The following is a 24,432-nucleotide window of genomic DNA, read 5'->3' as shown; positions in this document are numbered from 1 at the left end:
CTTCCTAGAGGACTGTTCATTACACCTGCTCCCTAGAGGACTGTGCATTACACCTGCTCCCTAGAGGACTGTTCATTACATCTTCTCCCTAGAGGACTGTTCATTACACCTTCTCCCTAGAAGACTGTGCATTACACCTTCTCCCTAGAGGACTGTTCATTACACCTGCTCCCTAGAGGACTGTTCATTACACCTGCTCCTTAGAGGACTGTGCATTACACCTTCTCCCTGGAGGACTGTTCATTACACCTTCTCCCTAGAGGACTGTTCATTACACCTTATACCTGGAGGACTGTTTATTACACCTGCTCCCTAGAGGACTGTGCATTACACCTGCTCCCTAGAGGACTGTTCATTACACCTTCTCCATAGAGGACTGTTCATTACACCTTCTCCCCAGAGGACTGTTCATTACACCTTCTCCCTAGAGGACTGTTCATTACACCTGCTCCCTAGAGGACTGTTCATTACACCTTCTCCATAGAGGACTGTTCATTACACCTCCTCCCTGCTCCCTAGAGGACTGTTCATTACACCTTCTCCCTGGAGGACTGTTCATTACACCTGCTCCCTAAAGGACTGTTCATTACACTTCTCCCTAGAGGACTGTTCAATACACCTTCTCCCCAGAGGACTGTTCATTACACCTTCTCCCAAGAGGACTGTTCATTACACCTTCTCCCTAGAGGACTGTGTATTAAAACTTCTCCCAAGAGGACTGTTCATTACATCTTCTCCCTAGTGGACTGTTCATTACATTTTCTCCCTATAGGACTGTTCATTACACCTTCTCCCAAGAGGACTGTGCATTATACCTTCTCTCTAGAGGACTGTGTATTACACCTGCTCCCCAGAGGACTGTTCATTACACATTCTTCCTAGAGGACTGTTCATTACACCTGCTCCCTACAGGACTGTGATTTACACCTGCTTCCTAGAGGACTGTTCATTACACTTTCTCCCTACAGGACTGTTCATTACACCTTCTCCCAAGAGGACTGTTCATTACACCTGCTCCCTAGAGGACTGTGCATTACACCTTCTCCCTAGAGGACTGTTCATTACACTTTCTCCCTAGAGGACTGTTCATTACACCTGCTCCCTGCTCCCTGCTCCCTAGAGGACTGTTCATTACACCTTCTCCCTAGAGGACTGTTCATTACACCTGCTCCCAAGAGGACTGTTCATTACATCTTCTCCCTAGAGGACTGTGTATTACACCTGCTCCCCAGAGGACTGTTCATTACACCTGCTCCCTAGAGGACTGTGCATTACACCTGCTCCCTAGAGGACTGTTCATTACACCTTCTCCATAGAGGACTGTTCTTACAACTTCTCCCTAGAGGACTGTTCATTACACTTTATACCTTGAGAACTGTTCATTACACCTGCTCCCTAGAGGACTGTGCATTACACCTGCTCCCTAGAGGACTGTTCATTAAACCTTCTCCCTAGAGGACTGTTCATTACACCTTCTCCCCAGAGGACTGTTCATTACACCTTCTCCCTAGAGGACTGTTCATTACACCTGCTCCCTAGAGGACTGTTCATTACACCTTCTCCACAGAGGACTGTTCATTACACCTTCTCCCAAGAGGACTGTTCATTACACCTTCTCCCTAGTGGACTGTTCATTACACCTTCTCCCAAGAGGACTGTTCATTACACCTTCTCCCTAGAGGTCTGTTCATTACACCTTCTCCCTAGAGGACTGTTCATTACACATGCTCCCAAGAGGACTGTGCATTACATCTTCTCCCTAGAGGACTGTGTATTACACCTACTCCCCAGAGGGCTGTTCATTACACCTTCTTCCTAGAGGACTGTTCATTACACCTGCTCCCTAGAGGACTGTGATTTACACCTGCTTCCTAGAGGACTGTTCATTACACCTTCTCCCTACAGGACTGTTCATTACACCTGCTCCCTAGAGGACAGTTCATTACACCTTCTCCCTAGAGGACTGTGCATTACACCTGCTCCATAGAGGACTGTTCATTACACCTGCTCCATAGAGGACTGTGCATTACACCTGCTCCCTAGAGGACTGTTCATTACACCGTCTCCCTATAGGACTGTTCATTACACCTGCTCCCTGCTCCCTTCTCCCTAGAGGACTGTTCATTACCCCTGATCCCTGGTCCCTAGAGGACTGTTCATTACACCTGCTTCCTAGAGGACTGTTCATTACACCTTCTCCCTAGAGGACTGTTCATTACACCTCCTCCCTAGAGGACTGTGCATTACAGCTTCTCCCTAGAGGACTGTTCATTACACCTTCTCCCTAGGGGACTGTTCATTACCCCTGATCCCTGGTCCCTAGAGGACTGTTCACTACACCTTCCCCCTTGAGGACTGTTAATTACACCTTCTCCATAGAGGACTGTTCATTACACTTTCTCCCTGCTCCCTAGAGGACTGTCCATTACACCTTCTCCCTAGAGGACTGTTCATTACAGCTTCTCCCTAGAGGACTGTTCATTACAGCTTCTCCCTGCTCCCTAGAGGACTGTTCATTACTCCTACTCCGTGCTCCATAGAGAAATGTTCATTACACCATCTTCCTGGATGACTGTTCAAAACACCTTCTCTGTTCAAGCCACCTTCTCCCTTCTCCATAGAGGACTGTTCATTACACCTTCTCCCTAGAGAACTGTTCATTACACCTTCTCCCTGCTCCTTAGAGGACTGTTGATTATACCTTCTCCCTGCTCCCTAAAGGACTGTTCATTATACCTTCTCCCTGCTCACTAGAGGACTGTTCATTACACCTTCTCACTAAAGGAATGTTCATTACACCTTCTACATGCTCTCTAGAGGACTGTTCATTACACCTTCTCCCTGCTCCCTAGAGGACTGTTCATTACACCATATTCTTACTCCCTAGAGGACTGCTCATTACACCTTCTCCCTAGAGGATTGTTCATTACACCTTCTCCCTGGAGGACTGTTCATTACACCTTCTCCCTAGAGGACTGTTCATTACACCTTTCCCTAGAGGACTGTTCATTACACCTTCTCCCTAGAGGACTGTTCAGTACTCCTTCTCCCTAGAAGACTGTTCATTACACCTTTCCCTAGATGACTGTTCATTACACCTTCTCCATAGAGGACTGTTCTTACAACTTCTCCCTAGAGGACTGTTCATTACACTTTATACCTTGAGAACTGTGCATTACACCTGCTCCCTAGAGGACTGTTCATTAAACCTTCTCCCTAGAGGACTGTTCATTACACCTTCTCCCCAGAGGACTGTTCATTACACCTTCTCCCTAGAGGACTGTTCATTACACCTGCTCCCTAGAGGACTGTTCATTACACCTTCTCCATAGAGGACTGTTCATTACACCTCCTCCCTGCTCCCTAGAGGACTGTTCATTACATATTCTCCCTGGAGGACTGTTCATTACACCTGCTCCCTAAAGGACTGTTCATTACACTTTCTCCCTAGAGGACTGTTCATTATACCTTCTCCACAGAGGACTGTTCATTACACCTTCTCCCAAGAGGACTGTTCATTACACCTTCTCCCTAGTGGACTGTTCATTACACCTTCTCCCAAGAGGACTGTTCATTACACCTTCTCCCTAGAGGTCTGTTCATTACACCTTCTCCCTAGAGGACTGTTCATTACACATGCTCCCAAGAGGACTGTGCATTACATCTTCTCCCTAGAGGACTGTGTATTACACCTACTCCCCAGAGGACTGTTCATTACACCTTCTTCCTAGAGGACTGTTCATTACACCTGCTCCCTAGAGGACTGTGATTTACACCTGCTTCCTAGAGGACTGTTCATTACACCTTCTCCCTACAGGAATGTTCATTACACCTTATCCCAAGAGGACTGTTCATTACACCTGCTCCCTAGAGGACTGTGCATTACACCTGCTCCCTAGAGGACAGTTCATTACACCTTCTCCCTAGAGGACTGTGCATTACACCTGCTCCATAGAGGACTGTTCATTACACCTGCTCCATAGAGGACTGTGCATTACACCTGCTCCCTAGAGGACTGTTCATTACACCGTCTCCCTATAGGACTGTTCATTACACCTGCTCCCTGCTCCCTTCTCCCTAGAGGACTGTTCATTACCCCTGATCCCTGGTCCCTAGAGGACTGTTCATTACACCTGCTTCCTAGAGGACTGTTCATTACACCTTCTCCCTAGAGGACTGTTCATTACACCTCCTCCCTAGAGGACTGTGCATTACAGCTTCTCCCTAGAGGACTGTTCATTACACCTTCTCCCTAGGGGACTGTTCATTACCCCTGATCCCTGGTCCCTAGAGGACTGTTCACTACACCTTCCCCCTTGAGGACTGTTAATTACACCTTCTCCATAGAGGACTGTTCATTACACTTTCTCCCTGCTCCCTAGAGGACTGTCCATTACACCTTCTCCCTAGAGGACTGTTCATTACAGCTTCTCCCTAGAGGACTGTTCATTACAGCTTCTCCCTGCTCCCTAGAGGATTGTTCATTACTCCTACTCCGTGCTCCATAGAGAAATGTTCATTACACCATCTTCCTGGATGACTGTTCAAAACACCTTCTCTGTTCAAGCCACCTTCTCCCTTCTCCATAGAGGACTGTTCATTACACCTTCTCCCTAGAGAACTGTTCATTACACCTTCTCCCTGCTCCTTAGAGGACTGTTGATTATACCTTCTCCCTGCTCCCTAAAGGACTGTTCATTATACCTTCTCCCTGCTCACTAGAGGACTGTTCATTACACCTTCTCACTAAAGGAATGTTCATTACACCTTCTACATGCTCTCTAGAGGACTGTTCATTACACCTTCTCCCTGCTCCCTATAGGACTGTTCATTACACCATATTCTTACTCCCTAGAGGACTGCTCATTACACCTTCTCCCTAGAGGATTGTTCATTACACCTTCTCCCTAGAGGACTGTTCATTACACCTTTCCCTAGAGGACTGTTCATTACACCTTCTCCCTAGAGGACTGTTCAGTACTCCTTCTCCCTAGAAGACTGTTCATAACACCTTCTCCCTAGAATACTTTTCATTACACTTTCTCCCTGCTCCCTAGAGGACTGTTCATTACACCATATTCTTACTCCCTATAGGACTGCTCATTACACCTTCTCCCTAGAGGACTGTTCATTACACTTTCTCCCTAGAGGACTGTTCATTACACCTTTCCCTAGAGGACTGTTCATTACACCTTCTCCCTAGAGGACTGTTCAGTACTCCTTCTCCCTAGAAGACTGTTCATAACACCTTCTCCCTATAATACTTTTCATTACACTTTCTCCCTGCTCCCTATAGGACTGTTCATCACACCTTCCCTCTCCTTCCTAGAGGACTATTCATTACACCTTCTCCCTGTTCCCTAGAGGGTTGTTCATTACACCTTCTCCCTGCTCTATAGAGGACTGTTCATTACACCTTCTCCCTAGAGGACTGTTCATTACATTTTCTCCCTAGAGGACTATTCATTACACCTTCTCCCTGTTCCCTAGAGGATTGTTCATTACACCTTCTCCCTGCTCTATAGAGGACTGTTCATCACACCTTCTTCCTAATCCCTAGATGACTGTTCATTACACCTTCTCCCTAGCGCTGTTCATTACACCTTCTTCCAAGAGGACTGTTCATTACACCTTCTTCCTACTCCGTAGAGGACTGTTCATTACACCTTCTCCCTGCTCACTAGAGGACTGTTCATCACACCTTCTTCCTAATCCCTAGATGACTGTTCATTACACCTTCTCCCTAGCGCTGTTCATTACACCTTCTCCCTAGAGGACTGTTCATTACACCTTCTCCCTAGATGACTGTTCATTACACCTTCCCCCTTCTCCCTAGAGGACTGTTCATTACACCTTCTCCCTAGAGTACTGTTCATTACACTTTTTCCCTAGAGGACTGTTCATTACACTTTCTCCCTGCTCCCTATAGGAATGTTCATTACACCTTCTCCCTACTCCCTAGAGGACTGTTCATTACACCTTCTCCCTACTCCCTAGAGGACTGTTCATTACACCTTCTCCCTAGAGGACTGTTCATTACACATTCTTCCTGCTCCCTAGTTTACTGTTCATTACACCTTCTCCCTAGAGGACTGTTCATTACACATTCTTACTGCTCCCTAGATGACTGTTCATTACACCTTCTCCCTAGAGGACTGTTCATTACACCTTCTCCCTACTCCCATAGAGCAGTGGTTCCCAAACTGTGTGTCGGCAGGGGGGGTGTGCCCCCCAATGAAACAATATAGATATATATTTTAAGGAACTCAGTCCATCTTTCAACTTACTCTAGAAAGTTGTAATAGTAGAATGCACAAGGTGCAATTTATGAATTGGGTAGTGCATCATCAGTTCCTCTTGTCATGTTAGTCATTGCATACCTTAAAGAGCTATTTATAACTTGTCAGAAATGTCCAGATCAACTAGCCCATGTCAGCTAATGTTTTTTAGCTAGGTTTTTTAGCCCATAGATATTGTTGTAATGTTTGAGTCACTCAAATATCACATGAATACACATTAGACATGGCAAAATGTATAGAACTGCAACAAAAAATTGCTTTAAAGCTATAAACCTGCAAAATGTTCTCTGCACCCCGTGGCAACGTGTGTAAAATTGCAGGAAATAAGCTTTAAACTTCCAAAATTGTATCTCCGCAAACAAGTGTGAACAGTTTGTGTCATGTGGGCCCTGTGTAGCTCAGTTGGTAGAGCATGGCACTTGCAACTCCAGGGTTGTGGGTTCGTTTCCCATGGGGGCCAGTATGAAAAAAGTATGAACATGTATGCACTCACTAACTGTAAGTCGCTCTGGATAAGAGCGTCTGCTAAATGACTAAAATGTAAAATGTAATGAACATTGCTTGTGTCCATAGAAATAGATGTGGCTGTGCGCGCGTGCAGGGGGTGCGCGGGATGTTCCCCAATGCTGGAAGTGGGGCCTGAGTGAAAAAGTTTGGGAACCCCTGCCGTAGAGGAACTATTCTAGATTCATGGCTAGCCTTAACTATGATCAGAGGACATTCTCCTCCATTGTTCTAAAGGCAGAGACAGACAGACAGATAGTCACACACCCTTATCTCCAACACACACCACCCCAGAGAGGGAGACAAGTCTCTCCTTTCACTAACCCTATGTGTCTGGTCTACCTCTCAGGCAGACAGGCAGACAGACAGGTAGACAGGGAGACAGGTAGACAAAACACGCTAACTACTCTGCCATTGGATAGGGGGGAGAGAGAGAACTGGGTGTCGCTTCTCTGTAACCGTGGCGATCAAAGTCATTGCACCCGAGGCTACAGCGCATCAAACACCTTAGCCAATCAGCTTGCTCGCTGGCTCTGAGTCCCAACGAGGCATCAGGATGACTGGACAGGGCTGCGGAGTGTGAGACAGCGTCCGATACACACATCACACACACGACACACACGGCACACACCCACACACACACGAATACCCTACACACACACACACAGCAAACACACACAGACAGGACAGTGTAGGAGCCAGTACATAACGAGACAGCACTTACAGATAAAGGAAGAGAGAGCGAGAGAAAAAGGAGAAGAAGAGAGAGAGGAAAAGGAGAAGAAGAGAGAGAGGAAAAGCAAGAGATTAAAGAAAGAGAGAGCCAACGAGGGTCTGACAGTCAGGTCTGCAGGTCTCTCTGAAACATGATTATTACAGCACTAATTCTGAGCTGCTACAGATAGGAAACCCCTGTCTGTGCAGCCGGCTTTCAGGGTGTGTGTGCGTGTGTGTGTGTGTGCTTGTGATGCATGCTTGTGTGCTTGTGATGTACAGTTGAAGTCAGAAGTTTACATACACCTTAGCCAAATACATTTAAACTCTGTTTTTCACAATTCCTGACATTTAATCCTAGTAAAAATTCCCAGTCTTAGGTCAGTTAGGATCACCACTTTATTTTAAGAATGTGAAATGTCAGAATAATAGTAGAGTGAATGATTTATTTCAGCTTTTATTTATTTCCCAGTGGGTCAGAAGATTACATACACTCAATTAGTATTTGGTAGCATTGCCTTTAAATTCTTTAACTTGGGTCAAACGTTTCGGGTAGCCTTCCACAAGCTTCCCACAATAAATTGGGTGAATTTTGGCCCATTCCTCCTGACAGAGCTGGTGTAACTGAGTCAGGTTTGTAGGCCTCCTTGCTCGCACATGCTTTTTCAGTTCTGCCCACAAATATTCTATAGGATTGAGGTCAGGACTTTTTGATGGCCAGTCCTATACCTTGACTTTGTTGTCCTTAAGCCATTTTGCCACAACTTTGGAAGTGTGCTTGGGGTCATTGTCCATTTGGAAGACCCATTTGCGACCAAGCTTTAACTTCCTGACTGATGTCTTGAGATGTTGCTTCAGTATATCCACATGATGCCATCTATTTTGTGAAGTGCACCAGTCCCTCCTGCAGCAAAGCACCCCCACAGCATGATGCTGCCACCCCGTGCTTCACGGTTGGGATGGTGTTCTTCGGCTTGCAAGCGTCCCCTATTTTCCTCCAAACATAACGATGGTCATTATGGCCAAACAGTTCTATTTTTCTTTCATCAGACCAGAGGACATTTCTCCAAAAAGTACAATCTTTGTCCCCATGTGCAGTTGCAAACCGTAGTCTGGCTTTTTTATGGCGGTTTTGGAGCAGTGGCTTCTTCCTTGCTGAGCGGCCTTTCAGGCTATGTCGATATAGGACTCGTTTTACTGTGGATATAGATACTTTTGTACCTGTTTCCTCTAGCATCTTCACAAGGTCCTTTGCTGTTGTTCTGGGATTGATTTGCACTTTTCGCACCAAAGTACGTTCATCTCTAGGAGACAGAATGCACCTCCTTCCTGAGCGGTATGACGGATGTGTGGTCCCATGGTGTTTATACTTGCGTACTATTGTTTGTACAGATGAACGTGGTACCTTCAGGCGTTTGGAAATTGCTCCCAAGGATGAACCAGACTTGTGGAGGTCTACAGTTGTTTTTCTGAGTTCTTGGCTGATTTATTTTGATATTCCCATGATGTCAAGCAAAGAGGCACTGAGTTTGAAGATAGGCCTTGAAATACATCCACAGGAACACCTTTAATTGACTCAAATGATGTCAATTAGCCTATCAGAAGCTTCTAAAGCCATGACATCATTTTCTGGAATTTTCCAAGCTGTTTAAAGGCATAGTCAACTTAGTGTTTGTAAACTTCTGACCCACTGGAATTGTGATACAGTGAATTATAAGTGAAATAATCTGTCTGTAAATAATTGTTGGAAAATGACTTGTGTCATGCACAAAGTAGATGTCCTAACCGACTTGCCAAAACTATAGTTTGTTAAAAATAAATTAGTGGAGTGGTTGAAAAACGAGTTTTCATGACTCCAACCTAAGTGTATGTAAACTTCCGACTTCAACTGTAGCTTTGAGGGCACAATTACTACATCAGTGTCGGCCTCTTTCACACCTTCATAGAAGTGACACACCTGTGCAAGGAAGCTCAGCCACACCCTCCATGATACAGACAGCACACCTGTTCAACTATACACCTACCTACAGACTAGACACAACCCTCACCTGCATTGAAACAACTACAGCCTAGAGGGGGGAGGGGGAGAGAGAGAGAGAGAGAGAGAGAGAGAGAGAGAGAGAGAGAGAGAGAGAGAGAGAGAGAGAGAGAGAGAGAGAGAGAGAGAGAGAGAGAGAGAGAGAGAGAGAGAGAGAGAGAGAGAGAGAGAGAGAGAGAAGAAACCTCATCATGCACAACAGACACCATGCTGATCTTTATAAGGACGTGGACGTTATAGATGGATCATATTACAGATTTAGAAAAAACTATGATGACAAAAGAAGGAAATTGACATTTTTCCTCTCCATATCTAAAAATGAGATTCTGGAATTACCCTCCTGGAACAGCAAAACATTGGTGAACTTGTGTGTGTGTGTTTTGGGGGGAGTAGTGCCAGGAAGAGGAGGTCTAAACCCTTTCCTCCTCCCCCTGACTCCCCCGCCTGCCCTGCCTGCACCGCACATCACATCAACCCCCTGCCCAGTGGCCTAGGGCCAGGCAGACAGCTATCTGAATCTCAAGAGGTGCCCAACACAAAGTGGCCCCCTCCCCAGCCCCCTTACAACAGAACCCCATCCAAAAAACAATGCCCATCAGAATGTCAGTCAGCCATCAACAATAATGAAGCAATACTGAAGCACTGGCATTCTAAATATAATAACATACAATGTGAAGCTTTTTGAGACTATATAAATGCTAAAATAATATATAAATGCTAAAAGACTATACAAATGTAATTCATATAGTTGTTATTATTAAAATAATACTCTGTGGTAGGATAACAGCCTCACCAGCAAAGTGACCAATACAGGACAAGAAAAGAGAGCAGCTAATTCCTAACGCTCTCAAATACACAGCTTAATACCATGTGCTGCTGTAAAATGCTCATAATGGTGATGAGAATAAATTCAGTCTGTATTTAATTGTCCATTTAACCATAATGTTCATTTTTACTTTATTCAATCTTTATTCAACCTTTATTCAAAAGGTATAGTCATTAAATGTGTATTTACAAAGACGGCCTGGCATATCTTGTAGGCCATTCATTTTTATCTTGTAGATATAAGGCCAATATGCAGTCTAGGATGTCCTTTACTGTGGGCTAATGAATCTCGGCTATTACAGGAAAAACTAAACGATTCAAATGCCTAATTTAATTGATAGGCGTAATGTATTTAGACCAACATCTATAGCTCGAAAAGTAATTTTCATAACTATAACGACAACAACACGGGTTCTTATCTCATCGTTTAATAAGCAATTAATGTGATTTCACTCAAGACACATATATTTTATATTTCTACACGCATCCGCTCGGTTTTACGATTCACTACATGATTAGGTGCAGCAGACACCCCTCCCCCAGTCTTCACTTACACACACACACACCTTCACTCCTCCTCCTCCTTTAGGGCAGGATACCGAAGCTACTTGTTAAAATCTAATGCATGCACTGTCAAACCATTCTCGCCCGTCACGTCCGCGCTCACTATAGAAACCGGATTGTCTGGTATTAAGCGCACCTCTATAAACGCGAGCTCCTCTCCACTCCCACCGACTGACCCCCGGTCTCGGACTCAGGACAGTCCCGGGGACTCACCGAGGACGGAAAGGAACGCACCAGCTCGCACTTCACTCCTCCACAAGCACCACGCTCAGGCGAATAGGTCTACAGTAGCCTACGCACATACAACAATCATTTTAGAAAAGAACAAACGGTAAATGAGGCAATATAAAGTTACAAATGGATTAAAAGCCATTTATAAAATTACGGGGGGGTGAAACTATCAAACTTCATTTGGCAAGATTCCATGTCACCTGAAAGCAAATCAATTATAGTAGGCCTAATAATCCCTTACTATTTCTGAATAATCCCATAATATTTCTGAATTATGTAATAATCTATGTTATATAATACACTATCTACAAATAACGTTGTATTTTGTGTTCTAACTAGAAATCGTATTGTCTAGAATAGGCCTAGTCTCACTAAATCTGTAATTTAACAAATTACGCCAATTTTTTTGTAAGAAACAGCGCTATAAACGGTTCAATAAAATATTGACTAAAACTGCAACATAAAATATCTAAAGAGTCCACAGCAATTACTAATTTCCAGAATGACCACATCGTCTAACTCGTTTCCTTTTCCAATAAACTCTCGTTCGTCCCTGACAAACGGCAGGGTTACGTTTACAACCGTAGACACGCACGGTATGTCCCACTTTCAAACAGCCCAAAAACACCAGACAGCCTTTTATAAAATCGTACAATGATTTTGTGGTCCTCTGTAGCTCAATTGGTAGAGCATGGCGCTTGTAACGCCAGGGTAGTGGGTTCGATCCCCGGGACCACCCATACGTAAAAATGTATGCACACATGACTGTAAATCGCTTTGGATAAAAGCAATTGCTAAATGGCATATTATCTTATAATGTCCCAAACAAATTTGTATTCACACCAACCTGAATGTGGGGCCATTGCGATGTGAGAGGAATAGTATTTTCCAGGCTGGAAGTGAGCGGGGTGCTGCACGGTGCTGTGGCCGCCAGGAGCTATCCGAGAGGCGGCGTGGTGAACCAACGGGCCCCGCTCTGTCAAGAGGTGGTGTGGAGGAGCGAAATCCCGGCTTTCCATTCTGTCGAGAAGCAATAAATCCCAAATCCAGAGGAAAAGCCAGAAGCATCGAACGCTGCCTAGATGCAATAATCCCTTTTATGAACTTCGGATAGGTTGTCTTGCATTCAGTCGAGTATTTGTCTTGTCGACCAAAAATGTCCCGGTCATGTTCTACAAAGAGAAAACATAAGACCACGTCAATGCACCGAAAACAATGGGACAAAATCTCTGAAAGAATAATTTAGGCGTGTAATTCTCACACGCATCCTGTCTAATGTTGCCAACCACACTTTATTTCCTTGCATAACAAAAGTATAACTTTAAGTGTTTTTAAGTATCAGTAAAAGAATGCTAAAATGTTTGACTAAATGAAACCACAAAACAAATAGCCTACCCAGTCTACAGTAGCCTACAGTAAACTATAGATTCAAACCGCTTACTCGTCTCCACGGCAGACAAGAGAAGGGTAGGCTACAAACTGAACAACAAAAGAAGTGGTCATCTTAAACTACGGGTTGTTTCACTGTTGGGGATAATAAAGCTATACTGCATCGGCGTATTCTGAAACCTATAGATGAGTCAGTCTGTGAGGGGGTAGGCTATAGCTGCTACCAGCTCTCAGTCTCACGTCAGAATTAGACGTTCGTCCATATCTCACCGTCTCTGATAGAAGAGACCAGATAGAACCTGAAGCAAATGTTTGATCTTTCAGTTAGTTCATAACAGACTAATTTTGTCATTTTCAAACTCCAAGCATTAAAACTGCTTCATCAACCATAGCCTACTGCAAATCATTAAAATGAGAATAAGCTACATTATAAATATGTTGATGTAAACAAAATACTATAAATACTTAAATGCAGACATAATTATATTGAAATGTATCAGCTACAGTATTTTGTTAGACTTGGGACAATTCTGTCACGTCGGTGAATTTTGACTGGCTCATTTTTGTCTGTAAATGTGTATATTCTTAACTGACATATATAGCCTGTGCCCGTGAATGTGCTTGAGAAAAGGCATTGAAATCGCTTGTTTATGGCAAAGGTACATTTAATAGGTAAGTCAGCATTGCCTTTCACCCCCTTTCACAATTGTAATCCCTTATAATGCATGTATGTGTGGGTGCAACCGTAGGACATGTATAATAACAACATCACCTAAATGACGTTTACCGCCAGGGAGAGAGACGTAAGCAATACATAGAGGAAGGGGAATGCTCATCTGTGCCTTATAGCCCTAGTCATTCAGTTCAATGGGACACCCAATGGCGCTCAAATATGGATAGGTGGGCCTATGTTCACAGAACACACCTCACTGGGCAGGTATTAGGCCCCTTCCATAGCACCTCCATTCAGCGCACTACTGATCCGGTGATTGGTGAACTTAAATTCTATCAGCAAAATCCAAGGTAAGAGAACAAAGAAAATATAAAATGGCGAGCTAAACCAACTGGTCCTCTTACTATTTCAAGGAGAAAAGTATACAGCGAACATTCTACTCTAGAACAGTAGTCAAACTGAAACGTTCAGGAATTCTGAGCGAGACAAGCCTCTCTCAACGACAGAGCAGAGGCGTATACGTTCAGGCAGCATAGGCTACGGACGACTGTGTGTGTGTGTTTGTGTGTGTTATGTGCGTGTGTGTGTGTGTGTACACGGTGCTCAGTGAGAGATTTGCACATGTATCCAAATCATTGAGCATGACAATGTGGTATAGAGTATTTGCATTCAAAATGTTGACAATCGTTGAAAAATGGTCTTGGTCATGAATGGCCTACACGCCTCACAATGTGATAAAAAAAAAAAAAAAGTATATTTCAGTCAGTTACAAACAACTGGAATTAATAAATGCAATTTCAATTCAAATAGTCACATTAAAAATGGATAGGGTAAAGGTGCTTTCTGGGTGAAAAGTTGAAGGTGTTTTATCATCTTTATGTGTAATAGTGGAACCATGAAAAAACTATTATGGCATTTCATTTTGCAACAATCAAAGATATGTGGCTTCCTCTCATTTCACGCAGAATATTTTTACATTATTCCTCGTAAACAAACGTCTAAACTGTTTACATTCCAAGTCAACACGAAGCCACTCAAACTATGCATTTCGACCAAACAACATCTACAATCAATGTAGGACCCTAGGCCTACAGTCCTTCAACAACGGCGTCACATAAAAAAAAAAACATTAAAATCTGATTAAAAAACAGGTAGCCTGGGCCTAATTAAAAAAACGGGGATCAACGTGGGAGTACGTCTCCTAGGAGACGCCGATACTTCCTTTCCCTCCACTGCCTCTCTGCCAGACAATCTTTCTCTCTTTCACCCCCTCTTTCGCTGCCCCAAAGGGTCAAACTATCGGGAGACAAAAAAAAAAACTTTCGAAAACTACCAGCCGAATGGCAATACACGAAACGCCTGCATAAACAATGAGGTGGAACAAGCACGAATATCTCCTTTCTTCCCAGTCCCCCGCATGAGATGAGATTGTACAAAACTAAGGCATTTTGGGCATAGAAAGCACAAACTCTCGTAAGGACATCACTGTTATCACTGTTATTTGTTCACTACACGGCTTTACGTTAGGCCCAAGAGCTGCAATTCACTATTTTGCAGTAAAGCGAAGTCACTAGCCATAACTGGGATACTAAATCAAGATATTCAAAGGCCAGTTAAGCGAGAGAGACACTCCAAGCACAGCGAAAACTGCCTGGTGGGACTCGGCAAGAGCTGTCTACTGGCAAAGCCCCCTCGATAACAACTGTGAAAAACTGCAGTAGGCCAAGCCTATAATCAAATAGGCCTACTGATATTAAAACAACAAAACTACAATATAATCCATTATTGGTGGTATCTGAACCGCATGTAAAAGTGCGTCTTAGAATGCATACAACCAAATACATTTCAATTCTATTAAAATAATTACATTTTAAACGTGGCATCTCATCTTGTCAGGAAAGAGGTTTTGTAGATGATTGTTTAATTGTACAATAGCAATTATTGTCTAAACAACAATCAACGTTTAGGTTGTCAACAGCATAAGAAAGGAAAGTTCACTTGGCTTAAGTACAAATATTAAAATGGCTATATGTTGTTATATACTATAGCACTATTGTCATTATTGTATTGGTCATTGTACTATTTATTATTATTATTATTATTATTATTATTTTGTTAGAAATATGAATATTGTTACTTTCATTATATTAGTATACTACTGGACTACTACAAAGCAACAGAATATATGTGCAGTGTGAATTAAATTAATGCATCTTGTCTTTACTCAAGTATAAAATAACCCATAAATGTTCTACTACAAAGACTCTGTTAAAAGCAGAAGTTGAAAGTATAGATGTTTATTATTACACACACTCAAAATGGACACAATAAATAAATTACTTACTGGTAAGTTATTCCTTGCATAACAATTAATGATTAAAAAAATAGTACAAAAATATACAAAGGAAAAAAAGCGGCGTACAAAAACGAAAAACATGTGGAAATAGTTACATCCTAGTCTGCAGATTGTAGTGTGTAGTTGAGGTATAGAGATGCATCGTAGAAGTTCAGGCTTCTAGTGAATCGAAGCTCGCACATCCACACAGAATCTCTCCCACTGTATCCGCTAGTGCCACTCAACTACGAGCGAAGGAGGGACAGTAGGGGAACGCGCTCTCCCATTGGTTTGGTAAATACAATGAGAAGCGTGTCCGTGAGGCGCGCCCCGCGATAAACAGAGCCTCCGATTGGATGATGCCCTGAACCAATAGGAATGCTACTGGATTCCAAAAACAAAACTGCGGGCGTTTGATTCAAGCCCTTGCCAGAGCGTAGCCCTTTCCAGAGCGTAGCATGCAAATACGATGAGACATCAGCAAAACACAACACAGCTCTGTGAGTGAACAGCAGAAAATACAGGACTTTGATCACTAGAAAGTCCACAGAATATTTTGTGATCACATGAACTACACGTCAATCACCATAAAACAATAGTTTTCTTTTGGATAACATTAGCAGTTTTTATTTGTATTATTTTACAATAACGTTTTTTTTCCAAAGCTTCACACTTAGGCCTTACTTGTGTCACCAGAAATAGGCAAACGTTTTTGATGATCAGTTTAAAGGACAATTTAATTTATTTAGGCCTATAACTTGCTTAATAACCTTGATAACACAATGGCTTACACCTGAGTGTAATATAATACAATGGCTTACACCTGAGTATGCCATTTATTATGAATTGCCTACAAATATATATTTGTAAAATTTGCTAAATATAGGCCAAATGGAAAATAAGTTCCAGAAATGCAGGAGGAAGTCAAATTTGATTCTAATAGACTAAATTAGTCGGGAAGTAAAAACTTTCGGGTCTGTTTATGTTTACTGTCATGACACACACGCACGCACACACACACACACACACACACACACGCACACACTTAGGGAAATCGAATCACAATGTAATTTACTGTCCTCGGGGTTAGTTTTGTTCACAGTTCACTAATTTTGTCAATTAAAAAAGGAAGGATATGGCCTTGCGTGTTTCCATGCTAAAAAATCAGCTATAGGCTAATATTCCCAGTTTATTCCCAGTTTGTTTTTACTGGAAGTAAAGGGTTAAAACTCCAGCCTTCGGTCTGTATGAAGTGTCTGATTGGTTGGCATGTTGCCAGAGTGCTGTCACTCACAGAGTGTAAACAAGGCTCTGATTGGCTGCTGGCCAGTCCGCACTGGGCTGACTGAAAAAAGCAATTACTGGCCCTGCGGTTTCAAGGCGGCCCCGGGTTGAACGATGAAAGGAGATAAGGAGGGGCTGTTTCAAGGCGCCCCAACGGCGAACCCCGTTGGCCCCAGAGCAAAAGTAGTGTCAAGAGTGACTAAATCAAAGGGAATACGTTAAAAAGGGGGAAATTACATGTTGTATTAAACGTAGAGGCTAGATTTGCGGATTAATACGATGGAATAACAACGTTACATAGAGAAAATGTAAGGCAAAACGACTACAATGATAGGAAACAACTATTTAGCTCTTATTGGAAACGAAAAATGCTGTTTTTCCAAGATCCGAACCGCAAAAACGATTCTGTGGTAGAAAACATAGGACTCATGTCATTACATCCGTGTTTCTAAAACGTTCGTGTACGTTTTAATTGCAGCTATTCAATAACCATGCTAAAGTAAGTGGATATTTCCGTTTTTAAGTAAATTACAATCGTAAATTGGATTATCACCATAACTGTTCAAGGACACCTCACATGGGTGTTGGTTTACTTGTTACCTTGAATTGGGATTAGCTACATACGTTGTTTGCTACAAGAAAACATCAACAATAGCCTATATCAAGAAAAATAGAGAAACATGTTTTCTCTCGAAAGAATAGGCTAAATCCAATCTCTTGTCATTTAGAATGGTCCTATATTGCTTTATTGGTGAAGGATTTCATAATTAAATTCACTAATTAAACACAGGCTAATAATGTTAGCCTAATGATAATAATAATGAAAATGTATATAAAATATCATAGTTTATTACGCAAAGTTATAACACTGGTGACATTTGACTGACATTTGATCAATTTTCTTAGTTCTATCTGCTAAAAAAAGAAAGAGCTAAAGTCCCCCCAAAATTATCATGATTTAATTGACTGCAAAACCATAATTTAGACAACATAAAAAAATCACAGACTACAAAGATGATATCTCTGCATTTCTGGGGTAGATCTAATGAGCAGTCAGACAGATTTGCACTTTTGATATCTGCATTATTCAATCAATCTCCTTTTGGTAAAACCACAACAAACACCCCAATCCCAACATCTGACCAGCAGCATCAAACAACATCCAACATGGTCTCCCCTGGACAATGGCAATGCAAAGAAATGTAGCCATTCCATGGGTCCTGACCCCCAGTGCCCCCCCCCCCCCCCCCCCCAAATGAGGACAGACTTGTGTCGCCCCAAATGTGCGAAATATAGCTTACATTTCAGTATTGTCATTTATGCATTAGTGCCCATTAGGCTGATAAAAACAGACGTAGCCCGTGAGATACTACATTAGTAAAACCACTGTAATGTAGGATATGTAGGCAGCAATATATAGGCAGCAGTTTCTATTCAACCTAAATGTCATGCTTTCATGATAAATAGACGCGCCTTCCTCTACAGATAAAAATATAAAATGTTCATTAATATCGTTGTGATTTCCCCCGGAAGAAATCACCTTCCAACCTCACGTGCCCATTCCATTCTCTAGCACGACGATTGTCTTTAAAACTAATGACATCGGAACAATACAGAATTATGTTCCTCGCCTCACAAAAGGGGTCCCGCACTTAAAACAGAAATCTGCATTTAATTTATTTAGTGACAAGAAAAAGCCCTTTACTGCCTGATTTTTATTGGTTATTTTTCACTTAAAAGGTGGGGGCTTGGGTGGGTGCTCGCCTGCACGATGTGTATAGAAAGCATAACACACACGCACACGGACACACACTCTTTTATTTTATTTTATCTTCTCCGCTCTCTCTCGTCCGTGTGCCAGCGCGAGCTACCCTATACCGAGGGGGCGCGCGGATAATTAATGCGGATTGACTGATTGCTCTTGAAACAGACCGGTCCTGCGCGAGGGATTGTCCTCGAGCAATGAAGCGTTCTTGACTGACACTTTCCCCCCTTCCCTTCCCCTCTCACACCCAAACTAATAGAGCGGTGCGCTTTTTCGCCAGGAAAGGCCCACTTCCAAAAACCCAGGCTGGAGTTTTCATTTCCGCTGGAGAGAAGAGAGTCTTTCTGTTTGACCTGCGTTCTCACCATGACCATTCTAGAACCAAAGAACGTCCGCGCAGCACAGTTTCGCTCGCCTCAGCGCTCGAGGCAATCTCTGTAGGCAAAGGGAGCTTGCTGCTTGTAGCATGTGCGCACGTGTCAGTGTAAAAGGACAAGTTATTCTAAATAAATAAGGGGTGTCACGTATAGGTGCGTTGGCCCTAAGGTAAAGCTGAAAGAATTTAGTGCGGGTATAGCTACATATTTCTCAGCGCCATTTGCAGTCAACGGGAAACACACTGACAGCCTGGGGAGGTAAATTAGGGCCAACTGGAGGTCTCTATGGGAGGCCCTCTATAGCGGGCAACAATTTTATTCTCACGAAAATATTCCTGATGTCCCTTAATGATGACGAATTCCAAACAGGGCTTTTCACAAGGGAAACGCCTTAACAAGTTAAAAGTATAGGCTGCTACCTCCAAGACATGGATGAAATTACTGACCGACTGAAATATAGAAAATGTGGTTTATTAAAATCTCTCTGCGGTTATTACTCAAATAAGATTTAGCGATAAAAAGTTATGGAATGGATGTGCAGGCTATGTTTGGGGCTCTGGGAGTAACTTATACACGTTGAGCCCTATATTCTGATGGTTTAGTGGTCAACAAGGGTGTGTGGAGACTGCATCTCAGCAACTCTTCAGTTTGTGTGTTTTTAGGCCTACATCTGTCAATAAATTGAACTTTGGTAGGCTATAGCCTAATGCACCCAGACAATGTGCAGGTCCCCAATACCCTGGAGGACACGTCCCCAAAAGATGACATGATGGACTAGAACTTCAGCCTACATAAAAGCAAAGTGACCTTTTCAGCTCAGTGTGTGCAGGAGAAGCTGCTATTTCTGGTCATCGTGATAGATATCTACACCACAACAGGCCATCACAGATATGTTCTAAAACAGAAAGAAGAGGCTACACGCTACATCACAGGCATGGTCGCAAACCAAATATCTCCCATGTTAGAAGAATTGAGTTGTTTTTCTTCAGATTATTATAAACATCGTTTTTTTAAAATAACAAATAAGACATTTTTTCTTGAACATAATTTTTACAAATGTAGAATGGCTGAATGCTTCTTGCACATTAATGTATTTAGGTGACCACCCAAAATAGCCAAGGTCTACATTTTCAGCGGTGAGTGAATTATATGACAAGTCAACCAAGTGAAATGAACCACAAAACATTATAAATAAATTGGTAATGTCATGGAGAACAGACTTGTTTTTCTCACAAACTTGCAAAATGCCAGCCTGTTTCAGCTTTTCGACATCTTGCCAAACAACAATAGGCTTGGGCAATAGCCTACACTGCAGAATGCCATCCTTTACCGAGGTCGTCATCATGTAACACGTCCTCATTATCAGCAGTTGAACATACATGAAGCAGCTTTCTAGCCTCAGTGTATAGAGTATATTAGGCTACCTGGACGTTCCGTCAATCATCCAACCTCCAATAGCGTAGCTTGCTTAAGCCTGCCTATAGCCTAGGTTAAGCCCTTGGACCGGACGGCAACACAGAGACGAAACGCAGTTTAGGCCGGAACAGTACTACAGCACCGTCCGTAGATATGGACACATATAATGGGATTAAATATACCGGAGATACACGAATACATGTGGCTGACGTGTGACGAGGGTTCCAAGATGGACTATACGTCCAAGTTAACGTGCTTTCATCTGGACACCTCGGAGACTCGCAGCAAAGCTATCGTTATCGTTAATTAGGGTTCGAGCAGTTTTACTGGCATCCTTCGACCAGGGGAAGCAAATTAGCGTTCCCTTCTCAACGGAGAACAAGGAGGGGAATGGCCATGGGGTGGGTCTACAAAGAGAAAAGCTTTTTTCACTTGCGTCATATAAAATATGACCGAGTGAAAAATATGACATATCAGGCTTCACACCCACACACTCTCAACACACACAACATGATTGGACACGATTTGCTTAGGCCTGCGATTACAGAAGATGTGAGATATGCTATGCCATGATTTTGGTTGCAGGAGGAGGGTGAGAAGGAGGAGGAGGAGGAGGAGGAAGAAGAAGCTCGTTCAGGTACTGAAGTGCAGGCCTATGTTGAACGTAAAGCCAATGGTTTCGCGGTATCGAGGTCGTCGATGACAACGAGGGAAAAAACGGAATATTTCCCACCTCAAAGTTCAATGTGCAATTGAATACAATAAGTGCATGACTGGATAGAATGTATGAGTTATTAGATGGCAATATATTGTTACTATACGCCGTCAGGTTACCAGAACATCACAGTTGGTTATGGGCCTACCAGATAAACATAATTGCGCAGGAAGCTAGCTACGATCATTTGTAATTTTGAACCCGGTACACTTGGGTGGTTATCGATAGAAGCAACACTGCACCCCATTAGTGTGAGTATAGGCACAGCTCCTATAAATGGCACATGCCTCCTTCATTACGACCGGTTTCATAGAAGAAGCTAAACGTCAAACTACGCAAAATAAAAGGCTACTATAACAACCTGAACATACTAAAAGCTTTGGTTGGCTCAAACTATTGTTGAATCGATTTAAGGTGATGGTATAAGCCGGTGGAGCCTACTGGATCATGTGTGGTTTATTATAAAATGTCATCATTTATATAACGAAACATGTTAAAGGTCCAATGCAGCCGTTTTTATCTCAATATCAAATAATTTCTGGGTAACAATTAAGTACCTTACAGTGATTGTTTTAAATTAAAACGGTCAAAAAGAAACAAAACAAGCTTATTAGCAAAGAGTAATTTCTCAAGCAATAATTTAGCTTATTAGCAAAGAGTAATTTCTCAAGCAATCATTTTACCAGGACTGTGTGGGAGTGGTCTGAGTGGGGAGGGGGAAACTGAAAACTAGCTGTGGCAGAGCGGTTTGGAGTTCTCTTTCTTATTGGTCTATTAACTCATTTACTGCCTGGTGATGTCACCAGGCAGGCCATAGCTCCATCCCACCTCCATCTTTTCAAACTGCTCTTACACTAAAAGGGCATGATCATCATTTTCACAATTTCACGGTATTATTCCAACCTCATAGTGTGGAAATATATATAAAACACAGGAAAATCTAGTTTTTGACTGCACTGGGCCTTTACTTGTTGAAGCATGTAGTTGGTTCATTTTAAAATGTCATCATTATGAAATGTCACAATTAATTAATTGGTAATAATTGCCGTAATTAATGTAGGGACTAATCGAAGGTATTATTGATGGATAATTTTATATTGAAATCGTGCTTTACAATTTAAACTTTACAATTCATTTTAGTTGATGTGGAAGTGAAACTACAAAATATTCTATACAAATTGAGAAAAAGTTGTGTCACTTAAGGCCTTATGCCACAAATGTATCGCATGTTGTATTAGCTAATCAATAATTGTCAAATCACTTGGGCTTCTCCCAATCCTTTGACAGATAACATAAATAAAACAGTAACTGCATGAAACCTCAATGTGCTAAGACATGGAAGTAACAAAATGTCGACATGCAAATTGTTTGCTATCTCTGGGTTAAATCTCTCCCAACTTCAAGAAATAAGCAACAATAATAACTGAATATTGCTTCAACCACTGATATTTTTAATAAACATGTGACGTTTGTTCCTTCAAGTGTGTGTGTGTGTGCCGGCTCGTGCGTGTGTGGTGGGGATTCAGGAATCAGCTAGGTGTTCTTTTTGCACATGTTGCACTGTTAATCAGATACGCATCAACTAATCGCATCACCATTACTAAATATAACTATTTTAAGTACCCAATTGCGCGAAGAAAGCAACAAACCGTCTTTACATAGTTGGATGGTTAGGCATCACAACCTCTATAGGCCTCTTCCTGTCCTTCCTCGACTAGGAGTGTGTATGTGTGTGAGAGAGAGAGAGAGAGAGAGAGAGAGAGCGAGAGAGAGAGAGAGAGAGAGAGAGAGAGAGAGAGTGTGTGTGTGTGTGTGTGTGTGTGACCAAGTACCTTAATAATAAACAATCCATATGAAATGTTTTCTGGAGGATAAAGTCCCTGGCTTATAATCATACATTACAATTTTGTCTATTCAGTTAACACATTAGATAGATGTGCTCCCCGCCAAAACCATGCCGAATCAGTAAAATGTTTCAATATTCTACGTTTTAAATTAGGCCGACATATAGTTATTGGCTCACACTGTCATATCCAAACATAAAAGTTGGCTACAAATGAATTACAACACAGGCTACTTGATCTGTGTGTGTAGGCCCTACCAATAACGTCATCCGATGTGATTTAGGTAGTCTACAATAAAGGTGGTCAAAATGTCAAATTTTTCAATTTGCAAATATAGGACAGGAAAAGGGCCATGCTACGCATTCCAAATTTGCCATACAGGTTGTGATATAAGAGGTGAATAAATAGCAAGTCTGGAACAATTGGCACAAGGTTGTTACTACGAATGATATATTTCAGCTGCTAGAGACAGTGGGAAAATAAATGCATGCTAAAATCATTTATGCAGTGTTAGAATCGCCAAAAGTGCATATTTGAATCGGATACAATGAGCAACAATGTATTTGATAAAAACTGCAATGTAAAACATTACAAATATTTCAGTATAGATAAATAAATAATGTGTTGTGATTTAAATTAATGTGTCTTTACAGCGTTTGCAATCCATCTAAACAAGGCATAGTCTAATTGGAAACTTGTACGACAACATAAAAACAGCTAAACCAGTCTAAAACACGCCTGTCTATTTAAGCCGTTATGTCAGAGTTAATCAACGTTTTAAAACGACATCCGTGCAAAATACAGCAGTTTGTTTGTATTCTGTAATTCACAGTGCGAATGATACATCAAATTATGTAAAGTAGAAAACACGTACCTATAAAAACGACAGTCAGTCCGCCACAAAACTGTATTTATAGCACAGGGGATCGGATATATGCAGAAGGGAGAATAAAACAAAAAGATAGATAAGGTGTAGGCCTAAAACCTTACCCTCCTGAAGTTTTAAATCCTCAAACAGGCTTAAATTCCTGCGAGTGTAATCTAACTATAAACTAGCCTATCATCAAATCACTGATTCATTAAACGATAATCGCATTAACGATCCTTTCCTAGGATTGTTTATTCCAAAGAAATAACTTCTGAAGTCACTGGGGTTTTCCTTTCACTCGAACTCTAAACGTAGTGTTCTAGAAACACCCGATCCTGTGCCTGTGTGCGCGCGAGACGGAATCCGTCAGAACAGTGTCGTCGATGCTGTATAATCGCAAATTTATGGCTGGATGACGCGTCCCTCAGCCACAATGGAGCTCGCGCGCTGACATTAAACAGAAAATTGATTAACATGAACATAACGCAATACCCATCGCTCCCTCCCTGTCCAGGACAGAGCTATAGAGCTTTGGTGCATTTTTTTATTAGGGGTGGGGGCCCGACCGTAAACATGTATGCCCCCCTCCTT

General features: G+C 42.2%; 1 protein-coding gene across 1 annotated transcript in view; it reads right to left on the bottom strand.

The window, feature by feature from the left end:
* Nucleotides 1-24,206, bottom strand: part of LOC311122056 (BAH and coiled-coil domain-containing protein 1-like) — a 98,672-nt gene extending 74,466 nt beyond the window's left edge. Inside the window, 2 exon segments of the mRNA XM_084158027.1 lie at nt 12,023-12,347; nt 23,848-24,206. Of these exon segments, the coding sequence (XP_084014153.1) occupies nt 12,023-12,194 (172 nt within the window). The 5' untranslated portion in view covers nt 12,195-12,347; nt 23,848-24,206.
* Between the last annotated feature and the right edge of the window lie 226 nt (nt 24,207-24,432).

Source organism: Coregonus lavaretus, assembly GCF_964263955.1.
Source record: "Coregonus lavaretus genome assembly, chromosome: 1".
NCBI lineage: Eukaryota > Metazoa > Chordata > Actinopteri > Salmoniformes > Salmonidae > Coregonus > Coregonus lavaretus.
Note: the sequence above shows the minus strand (reverse complement) of the source record. Positions and strands in the feature narration are given on the sequence as shown.